The 21,502-nt window shown below is 39.8% G+C and overlaps 2 protein-coding genes across 5 annotated transcripts in view; one reads left to right on the top strand and one right to left on the bottom strand.

Annotated features, from left to right (window-relative positions):
* Nucleotides 1-6,566: 6,566 nt before the first annotated feature.
* POLR1D (RNA polymerase I and III subunit D) lies at nucleotides 6,567-11,684 on the bottom strand. Its single transcript, XM_058186329.1, has 3 exons — nucleotides 11,533-11,684; nucleotides 8,694-8,768; nucleotides 6,567-7,061 (listed from the first exon to the last, which is right to left on the bottom strand). The coding sequence occupies exons 1-3, from the start codon at nucleotides 11,556-11,558 to the stop codon at nucleotides 6,767-6,769; spliced, it is 396 nt and encodes a 131-aa protein (XP_058042312.1). The 5' UTR covers nucleotides 11,559-11,684; the 3' UTR covers nucleotides 6,567-6,766.
* Nucleotides 11,685-19,192: 7,508 nt separating this feature from the next.
* The window catches only part of LNX2 (ligand of numb-protein X 2), an 87,092-nt gene continuing 84,782 nt past the window's right edge, over nucleotides 19,193-21,502 (top strand). For 2 of the 4 annotated variants that reach the window (XM_058186166.1, XM_058186167.1), the window contains exons 1-2: nucleotides 19,193-19,416; nucleotides 20,131-20,274. The gene's annotated coding sequence lies outside the window, so the exon portion shown is untranslated. The remainder of the gene's footprint in view (nucleotides 19,417-20,130; nucleotides 20,275-21,502) is intronic. The other 2 variants (XM_058186168.1, XM_058186169.1) reach the window with 1 other exon arrangement.

The following is a 21,502-nucleotide window of genomic DNA, read 5'->3' as shown; positions in this document are numbered from 1 at the left end:
CAAAAAAGTACTCCAAAAAGGGTTTTGTATGGGAACTTTAACTTCCCATCCCATTTGACTTTAGGTCTTTTAAAAACAGGTCAAATCAATGAATTTAATGAAGGCCACTGAACACAATAGCCTTGCCTTGCATTTTGACCCAGATAAAGAAGAGTCAGTCTAGGTCAAAAAGCTTTAGCAAAACTTTAAGTGGTTAGTACACAAATGTGACAGAATGTTTAGAATCTCAGAGTCTTGCTATTCCCATTGACAAGCAGTTAAAAGTATTTGAAATGGCTGCATGAATGAACTTTGATAAGGTAGGCCCATTGTCTTCCATTGTTCCTTTCTCTTCATACCAGAACATTTCCCCCAAGAAAAGAACAAGAGTCAATGAATGTATAATGTAGTCCCACTTTTACTGGATTTCTTTGGACTTTTTGTGGGCTGTTCACTCCATTTAAATGCCTTGCTACACATTAAAATCTTTCCCAAATGACTGTGACTGTTGAGTCATCCATGTCAGACAGAAAACCCTTTAATGATGCCAAGAAAACTATAGTGGGTTGGGGCACAGATTAATAGAAATGAAGATTTAAATTAGGGATTCTCTGCCTTTCTCACAAAATGAATTAAAAAAAAAATTCCACTTATACCAGGTTGCTTAGATACTGTAGAGTTAAATGTTGAGAAAACAAAATTTGACACAGGAAAGCTGGGTGTAGATTCATATCCAGTGTTTTCTTTGAAAAACAAATTTGATAACAACAACAAAACTCTCTCTTTTTTTTTCTCGTGGGACTTTTGTACAGGTTTAGATAAAATAAATCTGACCGGGGTGGGGAGAGGAAAGTATTAAAGATTCCCACAACTGTGATAATCTTTCTGCCAGATGAAAAAGTTGCCTTTCCCATACCCAGCAAACCACAAAGTCTTACCCAATCTCAGCAAAAAAGCATGTTTTTGTTATTTAAAACAATTTTGCAAGGTCAAAGACTAATTGATCTTTTATGTGTATTTTGGATGGACTGCTCCAAAGAACCATATGTTGATTTCACATGTGTTCTGTAGTCTTGAGCACCATGGTTTTTGGAAGGGTTTCCCCTCAGTAATTTTCTATAGCTAGGTTTTTATTGTATTTTACTCTTTTGTCTAGTTTTTTGTGCTTGGGGGAAAAAAATTCACCCTTCATTCATAGAATAGCAACTTTCTGTTACCCATCTCTGACTTTTCTCCTTATGTCTGCATTAAAGCTGTCATTTACTTTTATTCCCTCCCTCCCTTCTCAATATTTGACAGCCAAAAGCGTTTGTCTGCTTTTATGGCTTTTTTGTTCACATTAATGACATAACCTGTGCAAAATGGCAATAGCTCCCCCAATCTCTGTATGTAAAATTTGCAACATTTTTTGAGACGGGTCAATGCCCATTTTGGGGGTCCTTTTCTTTATGTGAGGACCGTGTTAAAAGTTTTTGCAGATGTGAGCCATTCAGGAGCGGTCTGTGACTGCATGCAGAGATGGGGGGGAAAGAAAAGACCTTCCTATTTTCTGATTGCCATAGTAACTCAAGCATTGCCTGTGCATGTGTGTGTGTGTGTGTGTGTATGTAGAAGGATTTTTTTGTTTTCGTTTCTGAATGCTTTTTAAAAAATGTTTTCTTTGGATTTTTCTCTTTTGGTTTACTAGATCAAAACAATTAGATTTGATTTCCTATGCAATCAAGCATTCTGCTGAATAATATGGCACGGATGTCACCAAGTTACCAAGAGGACAATATGGCTTGTTTGTTTAAAAAAAACCATCTAAATTTAAAATAATAATTGGCTTGAGTCTATTTTGTTCAGGATAATGATGGCATTTCCCAAACGTCTCTCTGCTAATATTTATCTGGAGTACTAACTAATAGAATGTTCACTTTTGGGGAATATAGCAGAAGAAACTAAGACATTTTTTTAAAAAGAAGTGTTGAATGATGTTTCAATAGGTAGAATGTTCTACTGGCTATTAAGACTATAATTAACACAATCATATTATGGAGTAAACCCATTCAGATACTAAAGAACTAGAGCAGGGGTGTCAAACTCAAGGCCTACAGGCCAGATCTGGCCCACAGGGTGCTTAGATCTGGCCTCCGGAGCCACCCTGGAAACAGTGAAGGACCAGCCTGTGGTACTTCTGCTAGCAAAAACCGAGAGCCCCTCCCGAGCTCTGTTTTCACTGGCAGAGGGTTGCAGGAGGCTGTCCTGGCTGAAAATAGGGCTGTGGAGGGGCACACGCGCCCCATTGAGCTCCATTTTTATTGTCAGAGGGCCACACCCACCCTGTCCCAACCACGCCCCTCCCCCCAAGGTCAAACACAACCCTGATGCGGCCCTCAATGAAATCGAGTGTGACACTCCTGAAATAGAGAAATTATTTATAGAACATGCGTAACATGGAATCTGAGAATGGGAATTGATAAAACGTAAAGGAATATACCTCCATACTCATATCCCAATTAGCATCGTCCAAATCTCATTTATTGAGTTTAGTATTAAGCTCTAATGTGATTTGTTTCAGCTTGGCTTGGCATGTTACATGAATTTACCCAGTCACTATCATTTGCAGACCACCATTTATGACATAGTCATAGAGTATTCTGTGAACGCAATCCATTGGGTTGATTTATCTGCAGTACGTCAACCCAATGGATTTGGTCTAAGTCTACATTCTCTTTCCTGAAAGCCTATGCCACTGAAATCCGTTATATAGGATTCCAGTGTTATATAAATATAAAGCTGGAAAATTCAACTTCTGAAGTCCAGAGCAACAGTTCCTGAGTTGATGAACACAGAAGTAGACTTGAAATAGCTTTGCTTCTTTTGCATCTCTGGGGGATAGGGACTCATAGCTTGCAAGAGATACTAAAGAGTTAAAATGCTTTGTGGGCAAATGGAATAATCCTCATTTCCCCCCCCCCAACTCAGTTCTGTGTTTAAGCTTGATTGTATTGACACCTGCACTGGGAGGAGGGTGATGAGATGCTCTTCTTTTGTCACTTATAATAGCTCATCATTATTGTTCTAATGTGCTTTTAAAAAGAGAAGAAAGGGCGAAAACCCACGGAAACCCTAATCTTCCCCTTGGTGCTGGTGACAGTCAACAATGGTGAGATAGTTTGTTTTTCCTCAGTTCTTCTCTTACCCTGTCCCTTAACCTTCCATTGTCCCCGCAGCCACAATACAGTGGCGTCGCCCGGCTGGTTAGGGGGCAGTTTCTTGTACTGTACTGCCCCGTGCTTGATTGTTTAAATCTTCCTTATTCAACTGTTTTTCAACTGTTCTGAAGATTTACATTTTTAATGGCTCATTTATGTAATCCCATAAATAGAGGAGCAGCAAAAGCAGCCCCCACAACACAAATGAGTGAATCGGGGGGCCTAAGAGGAAAAAAAAAAGCCGCTAGTGGGGGTCACCAGGGGTCTCAGCTGCAGAGGCCTTGATTGGTATCAACCCACATAGCCACTGTGGCAATGGACTTAAGACCACCCAGTCAGCCCCCCAAACGGTGCTTTGCCAAGGAACAGGACGAAACTTCTATAGTTCCCTATTTATAGAGTTCTGCCGCAAAGGCTCATTTACCTTATTGCTTTGACAGCTGCATGTCTCCCAGAGAAAAAAAAATGTTGCCATGATTAACTTGCCTTTCTGCTAGCAAGTAGCTGAGGTTGTCAGGGTTTCCTCACATCTCTCTCCCCCACTCCCCACTCCCAGTTTCCTTAAACACTGTATCACTAGGCCTGCTGTATTCCATTCTGTAGAGTCAGTGAATTTAACCACCTGTCCAACGATGCAGTTTGACTTCCTGGATAGAAAATTAAAAAGGAACTAATATTCGATGACTCGCCATTCTTCTGTAGTCCCTTCCTGCTCTTTGCTGCAGTACAAATCTTTGCAGAATGTGAAATACATTCAATAGGTTTACAGGGGTGGAGAGAACAGATAAACGGCAAGTTGATGAAGCTAAGTTTATCTTTAATAGCTTTTTCCATTTTCAGTGCAATTCTACCTAAATTGTAATATTGTTTTGATTCCATCACTGATTTACTGTGAGATGCAGGGAAGTATTAGTTCCTTATATCAGTCGATATAAAATGGCTGTTTTGAAAACTTTCAGAGATCACACTATGAATACGATATATTTACAATATTCTACCTGACAATATATACAATTGAAACATGTAGTGATTAAAACAGTATGGCATGGATATTTTGGTAACCTTGAAAATATCTGCAATATTAGGATACGTAAGAAATGCAGCTCTTGATTTGAAATCAATAATCCAATTTTATAAGGAATTAAAAAGTTAAATAAAAATTAGAATTATGTAAAATGAAATATACAAAATTGGGAAATAAGTGGGCCCAGTGTTTAAGAAGCTAAAACGTATTTTCCTCAATTTAACAATGAAATCCATTAATCAGAAACTCTTACTTATATCTATTGAATGCTTCAATTGATTTTTTTTAAAAGGCTGGATAGCTGATATTTTTTTGTGCTGGAATAAGTAATTTTAAGATTTTTTAAACTGGTATTTGGTTTTGTCCAATTATAGATTTGATTTCAAATGATGTGTTAATATTATCATAAACATATAACCACGATGGTGAAATATATTCCTAAAACATGGAATCTGCCATTTCATGAAAACCTTGGGCTCCTCCAAGTCTGGGACATGGCAAGGAAGGTAATTGTATGTAAACTGAAAGAAACATTAAGAAATGGTTTCAGAATATGATTTTTATCTATTTTTTGAAAAGGGTTATGTTAGCAGATGCCAAAGCAGCAAATAAAATAGCAAGATATGGAATAGGCCATTTCTACACACCACACAAACACAATACTTTTTATCTCTTATTTTATAACCTCAAAGTGTTAGGCTCTGACCAGAATATTTTAATGAAACTTGTTGTGGAATATTGTTTCAGTTGAGAAGACAATTGAGGAAGGAATCTTTCAATTCTTGGACACTTAGCTGATTCGTAGAATGATTACTTGGCACATCTATCAAAAGGCAGAACCAAGTGTGCAACACACTCGATACTAGCAAGCTTTGTGGTTTAACATTTGCAGTGGTTTTAGCATCTTCATTGATGCTTACTTTTCTCTCTGTAATCTGCCAGCATCTGATCTAACTAACTAACTAAGTGGAACGACTTGCCTTCAGAAGTTGTAAATGCTCCAACACTGGAAATTTTTAAGAAAATGTTGGATAACCATCTGACTGAGATGGTGTAGGGTTTCCTGCCTGGGCAGGGGGTTGGACTAGAAGGCCTCCAAGGTCCCTTCCAACTCTGTTGTTATGTTATGTTAAACTATCAATTACTGTATTTCATAATGATTAGTTCCTCCTACATACTTTTCTTATTCTTATTTTATCAGTTTCCACCAGAAATAGAATCTGTCCTCTTGTTTCTAGCCATTCTGAATTGCAGCTTAAAAGGCCTGGCAAGTGTCAGCAGTTTGTAATTATCTTTTCACTTCATCAACTCTGTAATTTATATCTCAATCAGGGTTTCTTTTTTCAACTGTCCATTTTTCTCTAATAAAGAATATTCAATTTTGAGTTTATCCGTTATTTACTATTCAAGCTGTTATCAGTAAAACTGAAGGTGGATATGAATTTTAAATGGAACAGACACAAATATATGCTGAAACCAGTATGGTACCTGCAGATAGCTGAGGATATTTTCATTTTTATTTCAAGAATGATTGTCACTGACGAGTTACTATCTGTTACTAATTTCATTATTTTCAGGAAAAATACTTGAAATATAATAAAGTATCAATTATATAATAAGAAAATCACAGAGTTTGACTCAACTGTAGAAATTGCAATTGCCAATGTTCAATATCCTTCTGCAATTTACATATTCAGAATTTTAAAAATAGAACTCCTGAGATACAATTTTAATTATCTCTCAATACAGAAAAAAATGCTTCATTGCATTTATTAGCATTGAAATGCACATCATTTTAAGTAGATGAATTCAAAACATTAAAACTTTATGATCAGGAAAAAAATATATGAATTCAGACATCTGAGCCAAAAAACTTACTCGGTTTGGTGTTGGGAAAAGTAAATCCATACATACATTTTATTATGAAATGAACAGACAGATATTTTTCACACAGAGTTCCACGTCCCCACATGGAGCTCTGTTGTTTAATTAACTCAAGCTAAATAATTTATAACACTTAGATACCATGTAAATCTTTTTTGCATATTAAAACTACGGCAAATATATTCAAATTGAACAAAGGGATGGTCTAGAGAATTATCAAGATCCATATCTAAGAACAAAAAATAAATTAAAATTGTATTAATAACTTTTCTGAACAGAGTTACAAAGTGTATTTACATATTGTACTATATAGCAGGAAAAGATCATTCCTTACTGCACTGGAGTCAGTGGGAGAGGTTCCTTCTCTATGATTCCGATCAACATCAAACAGAGAAATCTTTTCTCTAGGCGGTGAAGAAATATAGACAACTGCCCCACACGTGGTCTAAGAGATAACTTCCAAAATACCAAGCACAAAAGTCTTCACAATCATCAAAATTTAATTTGGGGTGGCATAGTAACAGAAAGGAAGCACAGAATCATTCTTTAGGTACATAAGGACTCAACTTTAAACTGTTACAACAGATATTTGTACTGAGCAATACTTTCAAGTCAAAGTTAAATGAACATTTCCTCACACTTAATAGCTTAATTATATTCTTCTACATGATCTTTTTTTCCATTATTTGCTGGATCGCTTTTCATCCTTGTCCTTTGTGTTCTGGTTCCTGTGCTTGTGCTTGTGCCTGTGCCTGGGAGGAGAGTAGCTGACTCTTCTCCTAGACCGAAAACTAGGTTTGTAAGGATGCAGTCTGTGTCTCTTTGGTTTGGTTTCTTCCCTGCTCTGACTTGGCTCAGAATCTTTATTTTCTTCTTGATGGTTCTGTTCTTGATCTTGCTCTTTTGGTGAGTGCAATGTGTTCTTAATAGTATTAATAAGAAATCTTTTATTTGTACTGGCAAGGGGGCACTTCATCCTGCGAAAGTATCAAAAAGCAGTAACATAATATCCAAAATACACAAAAAGTAAACATTATAAATATACAAAATAAGTACTACAGCTAATTTTTTTTGGGCTTTCCTTGTATGCCACCTAGTGTAGACTTGAAGTACAGAAAGAAGCAGTCAAGACACATGCATTTTATCACAGGGTTGCCCCATCTCCCCAAAATCAAAGACTTAATTTCTTCATTAAAAGATATAGAATATCTAGTGATATCTGCACATCTGTTACAAATGTAATTATAGTCATTCATGTGACAAAATAAACTGTAATAGATAGAAGCATTTGCAACAATAAATGTTAGTATAAACCTTTGTGCTTTAGTGTAAAAGATTTAACAGTTTTTCCTCGGCTATATTCAAATAAGGAATTTAAATCTGACATGCTTCAGCTATTTGATTCATAAATTAAGTACACAACATAAAAATTCTTATAAACCACTTATTTTTCTAATATTTTGTACATAATTATTTTCATTCTTAGACATTTCTACATTAATTACCAAAATTGAAATTAAAATAATTAACATTAAATAATAATTAGCATTAACTAGCAGTAGATGGGGAAAAACAGACTTGCTGGCTTCTTTTACTGAAACTCTTCTTTCTTAATAAAAGGCATCACAAGTAGTCCAGCTATTTGAGTTCAGAAAGAGGACCCTCATCTTAAAAATGTCTTTATGAGCTATTTGCTTTTGTTGACTATGCAGCCATAGTGAGCCGACGGAATATGACAATTTCATGTGATTTATTTTCAAGTACTAAAATGGCAATCATATCCTGCTGATTATTATGGTGCAATTTAGGATTTCAAGAATGTAGCATTAATTGCCAGAGTATTTTGATCTGATAAAATTAGGGCATCCAGTAAAACCTGTTTTTACAGCTCATCAATCCCACAGTAGCTACAAGGAATTTTCACTGGATATGAGTCTATTACTTACACTGAAGAAGGAAAGCGCTAGCAGGATCCCGAGAAAGTCTTAGTAAAATTGTTTCTATACTTGCAATCACATGCCATAAACTCATCCAAGAGCAACAGAGTTACTGGAGTCCCCAGAATACCAGTATCAGCTATTTCCATTGTAAACATAAGAGCTTCTGACGGGTGGTCAAGAGAGGCCTCTTTTGAAACAGGAAGAATGGAATTATTTAGATATATTCCCTTCTTTTTCTTCCTATAAAGCATATGTTAAGGTGGACATTCATATATCTCTGTTTTCATTTTAGAAATATAGAAACATTCTAGAGAAATATTTTGCCAGAAAATGTGTTCAAATGTTTAAGACAAATACAGCTAGATACTGAATATAATAGACAACGAGCAACATCATTTCCAAACAAGTAAGAAAGACTATACATAAAAGAAACTAATTCTTATTCTTAGTTATGTGTCTACTTACCAGCAAAAATACTATATTTTAATGCACTGGTGAAGATTTTAGATGATAATGCTTACTATTCTTACTCTAGAGTCCCTAGTGAGACTTATTTATTAAGGCACATTTGAAATTGTAATGTTTAGGGATATATATATATCCCTAATATATATATATATATTTATTTATTTATTTATAACATTACTATATTTAGTTTGAAGAACTTACCAGCCCATGGGCCCCATTGTTTCTGCTCTAGTTTTCCCACGCTTAGCTTCTATCAATAGCTCTTCCACTGCTTTCCTAAATATTAAGAACAAATATTAATTTAACATCTCTTCCAATACCTTTGGAATGCAACATTAATGCAAATTATTACAATTCACTCAAACTGCAGTCCCTGAATCAAAATCAAACTATAATCGTTGAAATTCAGATTGCAAATAATAGTCTTTCATGTTCTAAATCCCATGAATCACTGGACAGACACTCAAGGTATTTATCTAAATAGTCTAGAGCGCCAGTTAGGAATATGATTTAGGTGCCAATCTACAAGCAGTCTATAACTTTAATCCTCCCTTAGGCACAGAAACCAGCTGGGTAACTTTGGACTAATCATTCTTTCTGAGGCCAAACCACCATCACAGGGTTTTTGTGGTGGAAATATAAGGATGTAAAGATATGTTCAGATTTCTTTTATCACATTTGAGATACCCCTACTCAATTTTTCCTCCACTTGACACGTAGAGCTGTTCAGCAGAAGAGCATATACTTATAAATTGGGGGGAAATGTTTTAATTTTAATTATATTGAAATTGGTTAAAATCTCATATGGACACAAGGAAACCAGCAGAGAGATTGGTAATGGTAATATATTGTGATCATGAATAATTTGCCCAATATTGGGTTTTTGTGTGGATTAATTTTCCCATTAGAATTATAGCATATACTTTTATTCCACTTACAATACTTATCCTTAATGTAACTTTATAGACTGGGGATAAGGTATCCCCAAGATAAGATAACCCAAGTACATCTCCTTAAATTACCTAACTTTTTATAAGTCTATTTTTAAGTGGGAAGTTGCAATGCTGATCACTAAGTTTTATTTGCAAGAATATATCTATCTTTCTCACAGCTCTCTAGGCACTGATACAACATTCACCTGTAATATGGAAGGTGGAGTCATCAGATACACCTTACTTTACTTGCTACCTAATTTATCAGCCAGCTGAATCTTTTGCTCTTTTTCTAATCCTGATCTTAATGCTAATTAATTGTGGAAAACTGATTTTAATCCAGATTGTTTTAGGTGCTGGTGGAGGCTTTAATCTCAGTCTTCTAATTATCTTAACATTAGGGTTGTCAATTACAATAAAAAAGTTTTAAACTGATTTAGGGATAAAGAAGAGGCTAAACAAAAAGGTGTGTCTTGACCCCTGCCCTTTACGCACTATACCTATTTTTTCAGCCTTCCAAGAATTTCACAGGAACAAAAAGACTTTTAAAAAAAAGACGTAACTTCTGATCTCAAGAGAAAAAAATGCCTTCTTGCATGCTTTAATATACAGAGACATTTTATAAGAGAATTATGATATGTGTATGCTGCCATTTGTGTACCCATTTATCTTTTTTAAGAGTTAAAGTAGTCTGCAAAATGGAATTAGGATTTTAAGAACAAAAAAGCATTTTAGACTATGTTAACATTCAGCTCCTTTATTCTTTTCTCCCTAGTCAACTGTTCTCTAGCTCTAAATGGATCACACACTGGAGTTATATTACTTGCTAATACTGTATCTTGAGTGTATCAGTCCAACACATGTAACTAATCGATGGGTTACAGAAAACAGCATGTTGGCTTGCAAGCTTGCTCTTTAGGTCCCAGCATGCAGAGTAGGCTTTAAATACTACCAGGCTTTAGTCCAACACTTCTTTATAGCACCAATAGTAGAAAAAAATACCCTCTAGTACTTTATTTTTTATTTTTTATTTTTATTTTATAGTTTAATTTCTATACCGCCCTTCTCCCAAAGGACTCAGGGCGGTTTACAGCCTTATTAAAAACACAAATAATACATAATATAAATAACAAATTTAAAATGAATTTAAAACAAATATTAAATAGGCCTAATTAACTAAAAGGTCATAGACCGACGTAAAAACCCTTAAAATTTAAAATTATAATTAAAATACACTCAGGCTAGTCCCGCACGATTAAATAGTAAGGTCTTCAGTTCCCGCTTGAAGGTTCGGAGGTCGGGGAGTTGGCGTAACTCCGGAGGTAACTCATTCCAAAGGGCCGGTGCTGCCACAGAGAAGGCTTTGTCTTTTCAATCAATCACATTTATAATCAACTGCAAACACATTAAATAGCTGTCCCAATTCCTGATTCTCCATATATTTCCTATAAATATCTCTACATCTGCAGCATAGTTAGAGGGATAGAATTGGGATAATTCAGTCTAGGCTTTGTAACTGTTTTATCATTTAGTCATTGCAAACTGACAGGAACCCTCCTGTTTGAACTCTGCAATTAGACAAAAAGTGGCATCATACCCCCCCTCTTATTTTAGGAACAGTAATTTTTTTAAAAAGCACCACTTTAATTTTTCACTCCCACTTGGGACCCAATATTTCTTTATGGACAGGAGAGGACACCAGGAATTTGATCCCAGAGTTAAGGCCAGGCAACTTCTCAAGGCCTCCAGCAAATATCCCGGGTCAAAAACTGTCCCAGGTTGCAATTCCTTGATGACCTGCAGCCTTAATTCTGGGAAGCCTTTGACCAGCCCACAACTAGACGGTTAGTCAGTGAGGCAGGGTCAGTTACTGAGTAATAAAACAGAGCCTAACCACCGCTCCAGGCTAATCAGGTGTCCGTGAAGCCGGGTACAATTCCTATATAATCCCTTGGCCTGGCTGGGGATGATGGAAGTTGTCCTCCCAGTCATCTGGCCGGCACCGGGTTAGACAAGGGTGCCGGCTCGCCCTCTGCTTGGCACGCAGCCGGCGGGCATGGAAAGGGGCCATTAGCGCCTTTCGTCTTCCCGCCGTCGTCCAGTCTCACCTCTCCAGCTCAGCATCGTCCGCCATGGCGGCCAGCGGTCGAGGAGAGCCGCTCTCAAGCTCTCACCGCCTCCATCTTGCTCGTCTTGCCGGAAGCGCAGCGGCAGCTCCACGAGAGCACCAACAGCCGCTCGCGAGGACCCCGAAAGGGGCGGGGCTCGGCAGCAGGCAGCCCTCAGCCCCGCCCTCCCCAGCGTAGCTCACCCTCTGGCTGATCCGAAGCGGCTCCTCTGGGAGGGGGGAGGGGGCGTGGCAGCTGCTGACGGGGCGGGGCTTAACTGACTGGAATCCTGCGGAGGGGAATGCAGATGCCGCTGGAACGTGCGGTAGTCCTGTCTGTTGATGGAAGTTTTGCTCTGATACCCGTTGGCCTGAGTCTCCTTAGCTTTAACGCAACTTCTTTCTCTGTCATACTTGAATAGAATTGTAGTAGCACATATACCATATATTGGATGGATGGAGATTTAAACACACACAGCAAATAGCTAAATCATATACAAACGCATCCTAGATATTTTTACACACACAGAGAGAGAGAGAGAGAGAGAGAGAGAGAAAGAGAGAGAGAGAGAGAGAGACATAACATTTGTCTATGGAGATTCTCAGTCATCCAGGTCATGGTTGTCCCAAAGGTGCTTTTTTCAAGAGGTAACTTGAAAAGAAAAACCAGAAAGTCTAGTTGTCTCTTGGGGAAAAAAGCACCTTTGGATAGACATAACATACACAGACATGTACACACACATACAAACCAGACCGATAGTACATATAAATATCAACATATATCCTTCCTTTCTTCCCTCACATGTATGATGCTTGCTACTGTAGGAATTTAGCACACACCCCCCTAGAAGAATGAAATATTTTAGAAAATATTTAAAAGGCAGAATATATTTCCCTGGATGAGAAATGGAGAAACATGTTTTAAAGACAAAGCAGCTTCCTGACTCCCCCCCACCTTTGTCAATGGGCCATTAAAGCCTCAGCCAAGCTCACTCATTTCCCCCCACCTTTGTCAATGGGTCAGAGGTAGAAACTCATTCTCCCCACCTTTGTCAATGGGCCACCATCATCTGCAACATAATAGGACCCATCTAGCAACAGAAACTCACCACATGACACCTGGGAAGATTACATCAGCCAGCAAGGCTAGCTAAGACCCCCACCCCCTGGGAGTCTGACAGCCAATCAGGAGACTCTTCCTGTGCCCCAGAAAGTTCAAAGCTCAGAAAAAGCATAAAGCCAGGGAGCGCACAGGATCTCAGCCCCTTTTCTGTTCAGGAACTCAAGCCATGTGATCCTGGCCACCATTAAACCATCTTTCCAAGCAGTCTCCATGTTTCCAGTGTCTTTGTCCCCACTTGGAACTGAACCCAGATGGATATTTCTTCCAACACTACTTATGTCACACATCAAATGGGAAAGGAAAGGACATGCCATTATTGGCATAAAAAAATATTGGATGTTCTTCCTCCCTCCCTCCCTCCCTTCTTGATCCATTAGTTGTGACAGCAAATGTATTTACTGCATCTAGTCTTAACTTTCTACAAGGGTAGAACACTCCTAATTAATCTACATCTATTAAAGTTATTTAAACTTTGGCCAGTCATTATCAAAACTGATTAATTATATGTCACCAAGTCATTTTCAACTTCTAGGGATCACAGTGCAGAGCTGAAGGATGTATGGGGTGCGTGTGTATCTGTGACTGTGAATTCCCTCAGAACCTGCATGCTGATGTGGAGTAAGACAGCCCAATATCGTTCCCTTTTTCCTGCCTAGAAGAGTGCCAAGTCTGAATTGATTGTTAGCAGAGATATTTAATGGTAGATGTTTAATAGAATGTCTAAAGTTGCTGTAGCTGCAGCCACCTCAAAATTCACTTAGATCCAATGATTCCAGGAACCCTACCAAAGCTCACATGATGGGAAATCACAACCAATGCATCAGTACTTGGGTGTTCTCTCAAAATCCCGCCTATTTACACAACACAAAATATGAAAATTAAAGTAAAACACATTAAGGTTTGCTATGTTTTGTGAGATCAATCAGCAGTTATATGCAGGGTTTACGGACCATATTACAAAGATAAATGCCTTAATGACTGTGGTTAATTGAACTACAGTTTATTGTGTTAGCTCAGTTGTATGGATTCCTACTGTGCACAGTATTAAATCATAAACTAACTCTGATGCATGTGGTTGCAGATTGCAGATGAATGACAAGCTTGACAATCACATTTTACTCTGATTGTTGGACCATTCATATTCTGCCTGCAGGCCAGCATCTCAACCTTGAGAATTTCAGGATGCAGGGATCTCAACTCCCAGAATTTCTCAGCCAGCTTGCATTTTGGGGAATTTTGGGAGTTGAAGTCCATTTTAAGTTTCCAAGGTTGAGAAACATTGCTGTAGGCGAATGATTGGCTTTAGATTAGGGTGGCAGATGTGTAGCCCTGCAGAGGTTGTCAGAAAGCATGATCCTTCACTTTGGCCAGGCCATTAAGGCTGTTAAGAGAGTTTAGCTTAGAGAGGGCTACACACAGTCCATCTTCTTTGCACACATCTGTTATTGCAACTTTAAAATAGAATAGAATAGAATAGATTTTTTTATTGGTCAAGTGTGATTGGACACACAAGGAATTTGTCTTGGTGCATATGCTCTCAATGTACATAAAAGAAAAGATACGTTCATCAAGAATTCTAAGGTACAACATTTAATGATAATCATAGGGTACAAATAAGCAATCATGAAACAGTATCAATATAAATCATAAGGATACAAGCAACAAAGTTACAGACATACAGTCATAAGTGGAAGGTGATGGGAATGATGGGAACAATGAGAAGATTAATAGTAGTGCAGATTTAGTAACAGTTTGATAGTGTTGAGGGAAATATTTGTTTAGCAGTGATGGCGTTCGGGAAGAAACTGTTCTTGTGTCTAGTTGTTCTGGTGTGCAGGACTCTATAGCATCGTTTTGAGGGTAGGAGTTGAAACAGTTTATGTCCAGGATGTGAGGGGCCTGTAAATATTTTCACAGCCCTCTTTTTGACTTGTGCAGTACTGTTGTTGTTAGTTGTGAAGTTGTGTCCGACCCATTGCGACCCCATGGACAACGTTCCTCCAGGCCTTCCTGTCCTCTACCATCCTCTGGAGTCCATTTAAGTTCATGCTTAAATTATGATTTATATTGATATTGATTGTTCCTGATTGCTTATTTTCACCCTATGATTATCATTAAGTGTTGTATCATTAAGTGTTAAATTTGTACCCTATGACCATCATTTGTGTGGTAAATGTTGTACCTTGATGAAGGTATCTTTTCTTTTATGTACACTGAGAGCATATGCACCAAGACAAATTCCTTGTGTGTCCAATCACACTTGGCCAATAAAAATTCTATTCTATTCTATTCTATTCTATTCTATTCTATTCTATTCTATTCTATTCCTACTGCTTCAGTGACTCCATCCAGCCACCTTATTCTCTGTCGTCCCTTTCTTCTTTTGCCCTCAATCTTTCCCAGCATTAGGCTCTTCTTCAGTGAGTCCTTCCTTCTCATTAGGTGGCCAAAGTATTTCATCTTCAGGATCTGGCCTTCTAAGAGCAGTCAGGGTTGATCTCCTCTAGGACTGACCGGTTTGATCGCCTTGCAGTCCAAGGGACTCGCAGGAGTCTTCTCCAGCACCAGAGTTCAAAGGCCTCAATTCTTTGGCGCTCAGCCTTTCTTATGGTCCAACTTTCACAGCCATACATTGCAACTGGGAAAACCATAGCCTTGACTATACGCACTTTTGTTGGCAGGGTGATGTCTCTGCTTTTTAGTACGCTGTCTAGATTTGCCATAGCTTTCCTCCCCAGGAGCAAGCGTCTTTTAATTTCTTGGCTGCAGTCCCCATCTGCGGTGATCTTGGAGCCCAGGAAAATAAAATCTGTCACTACCTCCATTTCCTCCTCATCTATCTGCCAGGAATTGAGAGGGCCGGATGCCATGATCTTAGTTTTCTTAATGTTGCGTTTCAAGCCAACTTTTGCACTCTTCTCCGTCCCCTGCATCAAGAGGCTCTTTAGTTCCTCTTCGCTTTCTGCCATTAGAGTGGTATCATCTGCATATCTGAGGTTGTTGATATTTCTCCCGGCAATCTTAATTCCAACTTTTGATTCATCTAGCCCCACCTTTCTCATGATGTGCTCTGCAAATAAGTTAAATAGGCAGGGTGATAGTATACAGCCTTGCCAGATTCCTTGCCCAATTTTGAACCAATCAGTGGTTCCGTGTCCAGTTCTCACTGTTGCTTCTTGACCCGCATACAGGTTTCTCAAGAGACAAATAAGAAGGTCTGGTACTTCCATCTCTTTAAGAACTTGCCACAATTTGTTGTGATCCACACAATCAAAGGCTTTAGCATAGTCAATGAAGCAGAAGTAGATGTTTTTCTAAAACTCCCTAGCTTTCTCCATGATCCAGCGTATGTTGGCAATTTGATCTCTAGTTCCTCTGCCTCTTCGAAATCCTTCCTGTACTTCTGGTAGTTCTCAGTCCACATACTGCTGGAGCCTAGCTTGTAGGATTTTAAACATAACCTTACTAGCATGTGAAATGAGTGCAATGATGCAATAGTTTGAATGTTCTTTGGCACTGCCTTTCTTTGGAATTGGAATGTAAACTGACCTTTTCCAATCGTGTAGCCACTGTTGATTTTTCCAAATTTGCTGTCAGATTGAGTGTAGCACTTTTACTGCATCGTCTTTTAAGATTTTGAATAGCTCAGCTGGAATATTGACTCCTCCACTAGCTTTGTTGTTGCTCAGATTTCCTAAGGCCCATTTGACTTCACATTCTAGGATGTCTGGCTCATCGTGGTTATCAGGGATGTTAAGCTCATTCTTGTATAGTTCTTCTGTGTAATTTTGCCACCTCTTCTTAATAGCTTCTGCCTCTGTTAGGTCCCTGCCATTTTGGTCCTTTATCATGCTATCTTTGCATGAAACGTTCCCTTTATATCTCCAATTTTCTTGAAATTGAAGAGATCTCTGGTCCTCCCTATTCTATTGTTTTCTTCTATTTCTTTGCACTGTTCGTTTAAGAATGCATTCTTATCTCTTCTAGCTATTCTCTGGAATTCTCCATTCAACTGGGTGTATCTTTATCTCTTGCCTTTCGCTTGTCATCTCTTCCTCAGCTATTTGCAAAGCTTCTCAGACAGCCATTTTGCTTTCTTGCACTTCTTTTTCTTTGGGATAGTTTTAGTTGCTACCTCCTGTACAATGTTGTGAACCTCCATCCATAGTTCTTCAGGCACTCTGTCTATCAGATCTAATTTCTTAAATCTATTTGTCACCTCTACTGTATATTCAGGGATATGATTTAGTTCATACCTGAGTGGCCTGGTGCTTTTCCCTATTTTCTTCAATTTAAGCCTAAATTTTGCAAGGAGAAGCTCATGATCTGAGCCACAGTCAGCTCCTGGTCTTGTTTTTACTGACTGTATTCATCTTTGGCTGCAGAGCACATAGTCAATCTGATTTCTGTGTTGACCGTCTGGTGATGTCCATGTGTAGAGTCGTCTCTTGGGTTGTTGGAAAAGAGTGTTTGCTATGACCATCGTATTATCTTGACAGAATTCGATCAGCCTGTGCCCTACTTCATTTTGTACTCCAAGGCCAAACTTGCCTGTTATTCTGGTTATCCTTTGGCTTCCTACTTTAGCATTCCAATCCCCCATGATGATAAGGACATCATTTTTGGTGTTAATTCTATAAGGTGCTGTAGGGCTTCATAGAATCAGTCAATTTCATCCTCTTCAGGACAAGTGGTTGGGGCATAGACTTGGACTACTGTGATATTGAAAGGTTTGCCTTGGATTCGAACTGAGATCATTCTGTCACTTTGGGGATTGTATCCCAGTGTTGCTTTTCTTACTCTTTTATTGATTATGAAGGCTACTCCATTTCTTCTGAGGGATTCTTGCCCATAGTAGTATACCTGATGGTCATTTGAATTAAATTCATCCATTCCTGTCCACTTTAGTTCGCTGATTCCTAAGATGTCGATGTTCAGTTTTGTCATCTCTTGTTTGACCACGTCCAGCTTGCCTTGATTCATGGATCTTACATTCCAGGTTCCTATGGAGAAAAAAATCTTTACAGCATTAGACTTTCCTTTCACCACCAGATACATCCACAGCTGAGCGTCCTTTCGGCTTTGGCCCAGTCGCTTCATTCTTTCTGGCGCTATTAGTACTAGCCCTCCGCTCTTCCCCAGTAGCATATTGGACACCTTCCGACCAGTGGTGAAATCCAATTTTTTTTACTACCGGTTCTGTGGGCGTGGCTTGGTGGGCATGGCAGGGGAAGGATACTGCAAAATCCCCATTCCCTCCGCACTCTGTGGGGGAAGGATATTGCAAAATCTCCATTCCCACCCCACTCCTGGGGCCAGCCAGAGTTAGTATTTGCCGGTTCTCCGAACTACTCAAAATTTCCGCTACCGGTTCTCCAGAACCTGTCAGAACCTGCTGGATTTCGCCCCTGCTTCCGACCTGAGGGGCTCATTTTCCGGCGTCATATCTTTTTTTCCTTTTTGTACTGTCCATTGGGTTTTCATGCCAAAGATACTGGAGTGGGTTGCCATTTCCTTCTCCAGTGGATCACATTTTGTCAGAACTCTCTGCTATGACCTGTCCGTCTTGGGTGTCCCTGCAAGGCATAGCTCATATCTTCATTGAGCTATGCAAGCCCCTTCGCCACAACAAGGCAGTAATCCATGAAGGGGATACAGGTCGTGCAGTATACAGGTACTCAATGGAAGGCAGGTTGGTAGCAATTGTTTTTTTCCTGCAGTTCTAATTATCCTCTGAAGTCTGTGTCTGTCTTGTTGGGTTGCAGAACCAAACCAGACAGTTATAGAGGTGCAGATGACAGACTCAATAATTTAATGCCGCTCTCATCATCCCCATCTTTAATAACGGATGGACGCCTGGCAGGATTTGTTGTTTAATAAGGCCATTTAGGTAGGGGAAGACTGCATAGCTTTCCTGCCATCTTTTACTTAGGTATTTGCTTCTGGTCTGCATCTCTAAATAGAACCAACCACTAGCAACCACCTATAAACCCTTCACGATTACTACAAGATCTATTAAGGCTACCAAACCAATCATCAAGGGACCTTTATATACCATGATATATTTTAAGATTCTGTATCCCAGGGGTCTCCAACCTTGGCAACTTTAAGGCTGGAGGACCTCAACTCCCAGAATTCCCCAGCCAGCAAAGCTGGCTGGGGAATTCTGGGAGTTGAAGTCCTCTAGGCTTAAAGTTGCCAAGGTTAGAGACCCCTGCTCTATCCCTTGGGCCCCCACCATCTTCCTCCGCCAGGAAAAAAAAAAAGCAAGCAGCTACAGTCTCCAAGAATCAGGCGCGTAACAGAGACAACCTCGGCAAGGTTCCCACGGCCCGAGCGCCGCATCCCGCCCGGAATAGCCTCCGATAGGCTGCAAGCTCTTTCCAACCCCCCCTTTTTTGGGGGGGGCCTTAAGGCTGAGTCGTTCTGATTGGGTGGAACCTGCCGTCGATCGGCCGGAGAAAACAAGACTTCTGGTCGCGCGCGTGTGCGCGCCACCGAGAGCGAGAGCGAGCGAAAAGGAGAGATTGGCGCTCGTTAAGCGCTGCTTGGAGCTTTGCCTCCCTTTCCCGAGATCGGCGCCGGCGGAGGAGGTAGGAACCGAGCGTGGAGGAGGAGCCAGAGCCCCAGCCCACGCCACTCCATCTGCGGCGCTGGGAAGAGCCACTCGGCGTCAGTCTCCTACGGTACTGCCCCTTGCTCGGAGCACGATGCCTGGGATCGTGCAGTGAAACCCGGAGCTTTGCGCTCCTACCCGGCAGGGTAAGTTCGGGGACCACCGATCCGACCTCCGAGGTTTTTTTGGGTTTCCCCCCCCCCCTTCCTCTCTCTCTCCCGGCTTCCTTCCCGCGATCGTTTGCAAGCTAGTTTCAGAAAAGATCTCTGCCCCCCTTCTGGGATCCCCTAACGCTCTGCGCTTTCCAGAGCGTTCGCTCAGCCGGTTTTCATCTGGCAACCCCTTTGCCTTCTGCAGTGGGTACTGCCTGTGCCTGGCTCCGCTGCCCAAGAAGCCTCTGGGTTTAAGAGCCTCTCCACGACCTTCCTCTTCGGCTTTGCCTTTACCAAACCCAGTCACAGTTTTGGCTTTGCGGGCTTGGGCAACCTCTGTCTACCTGTGATTTCCCGCCCCCTTGGGTTTGTTATTTAACAATGTGTTAAAAGCAGTGAAGCCTCCTTTCCCAGGTCAGCCGAGAAAGGGTTGATGGTGACTGCCTACATGTAGGGGTGATGGAGGATGGGGGAGAGGCCCACCCTTTCCAATGTACTTAAGGATGAATGAATGAATGGGAAATCAATTTTTTCTGCTTGCCAAAAAAATGGTGATGGGATGCAGGGTTTCTTCCTCCCTCCCTCCCTCCCCGAAGTTCTATTTTCAGATAATTGGAAGTAAGCAATTTATAAGCATTTTTCCCCCATAATGAAGTATTTTTGCACGATATACATCATATGCTCTGCCTCCCACCCGTTTCACTGTAGGTTTCCAAATTGCTGTTATTTCAAACCATCACCTCATGGGACAAGCTCATCTACCTCACACACTTGAAGTAGGGGCTCTCCAAAGTTTGTTAGATGGGTTCTCCGAGCAACCGCTGGAATTGCTAGCTCTTCTTCCTTTCTCTGGTGAGCTGGAATGCATATATTGATTGATTGCTAGAAGCTGCTTGTATGGATCCTTCTGCTTGTAATATTGGCCTTCTAAGCTTCAGGATATCCCCTCATATTCCAATTAATCCTTTAACTCTTGCTTTTGGAAGAAGTTAAGATGAATCTTGTTACTTGGCTGGGGCTTGTGCAGTTGTGGTCTCACCTTTCTATTCTAGTCTTATCATTTCCTTAGATGTGAATTAGAAGTGAGAGCCGCTTGTTGAACTGCCTCCCTTGATTTTGTCTCAGTTAATGGAATGTTTGTAAATGCTCCTGCTTGACCTAAAGAAACTCAGAGAACAAAGCTAGAGGAACTTTGACTCTACAGATTCATGAAACAATTGGCATCCCATCTATTAGCAGAATATGGAGGGGTGATGTGTGCAAGTGAGTCCCAAACACAAAACTTTCTTGCCCTCCCCCCCACTTTTTGCAGGAAAATGTTAAGAAACAGTTTATAATCTGAATTTAGAAACTTTAATCAAGAAACATCCTGATGTGCATACCAAGGCAAAGATTCTTAAGTTATAGATTGTGGGTTGATTGAAACCAATTGATTGATTCCAAGGCTGGAACGGAGGCCTACAACACAGAACTGGTGAAAAGAATGTGATTGGCAGAAATGTCCCAAATTAACTGTTACAGGGATAGCATAGCAGGTCAGAATCTCCAAATTAGAAGACTTAAACATTAATGCTTTAAGGCAAGTCCCTCACATAGAAATAGCTGGCAGTGAACATGAACCTTACTTAGCAAACATATCGGAAATCAATCTATTTTTTCTATGAATTAATGCTCACTTCTCAAGAATGATTTGAAGATAACCTAGGAACTTTGCTGAAACTATGGGTCTTGATCTGATCAGGACTGGCTGGATGGCTTGTAGTTTTAGAACAATGTATGAAGTAGCCATTGGGATTTATTCAGTAAACCATAGCTAAGTAAACCAAACCAATATGTGACAGCATATTTTTCTTTCAATGTTTAATATCCTTATCTCTAGATTGTATTAAGGCATATGGATCTAAAAACTGACAGTATATTACAGTTACCAGTATTGCCTAAAATACTTGAAGATCCATAGTTAAGGAACCACATTAATAATATAATGGATTTGAGTATCTAAAAGTACTTCCATATTTGTTCTAAGAGATCAAATTGCCCAATACAGATCAGTATGTATTCTCCAACTTGCCCTCCAGAT

The sequence above is a fragment of the Ahaetulla prasina genome, chromosome 5, assembly GCF_028640845.1.
Source record: "Ahaetulla prasina isolate Xishuangbanna chromosome 5, ASM2864084v1, whole genome shotgun sequence".
Lineage (NCBI taxonomy): Eukaryota > Metazoa > Chordata > Lepidosauria > Squamata > Colubridae > Ahaetulla > Ahaetulla prasina.
This window is presented reverse-complemented; position numbering and strand designations above follow the sequence as displayed.

Bases quoted from the DNA above. Each gene is read 5' to 3' on its own strand.
- POLR1D (XM_058186329.1), bottom strand. From the start codon at position 11,558: ATGGCGGACGATGCTGAGCTGGAGAG. The intron at 8,769-11,532 runs GTGAGACTGGAC...CTTAATATTTAG, and splicing joins GACGATGCTGAGCTGGAGAG to GAAAGCAGTGGAAGAGCTAT. The intron at 7,062-8,693 runs GTAAGTTCTTCA...ATACTTTCGCAG, and splicing joins ACAATGGGGCCCATGGGCTG to GATGAAGTGCCCCCTTGCCA.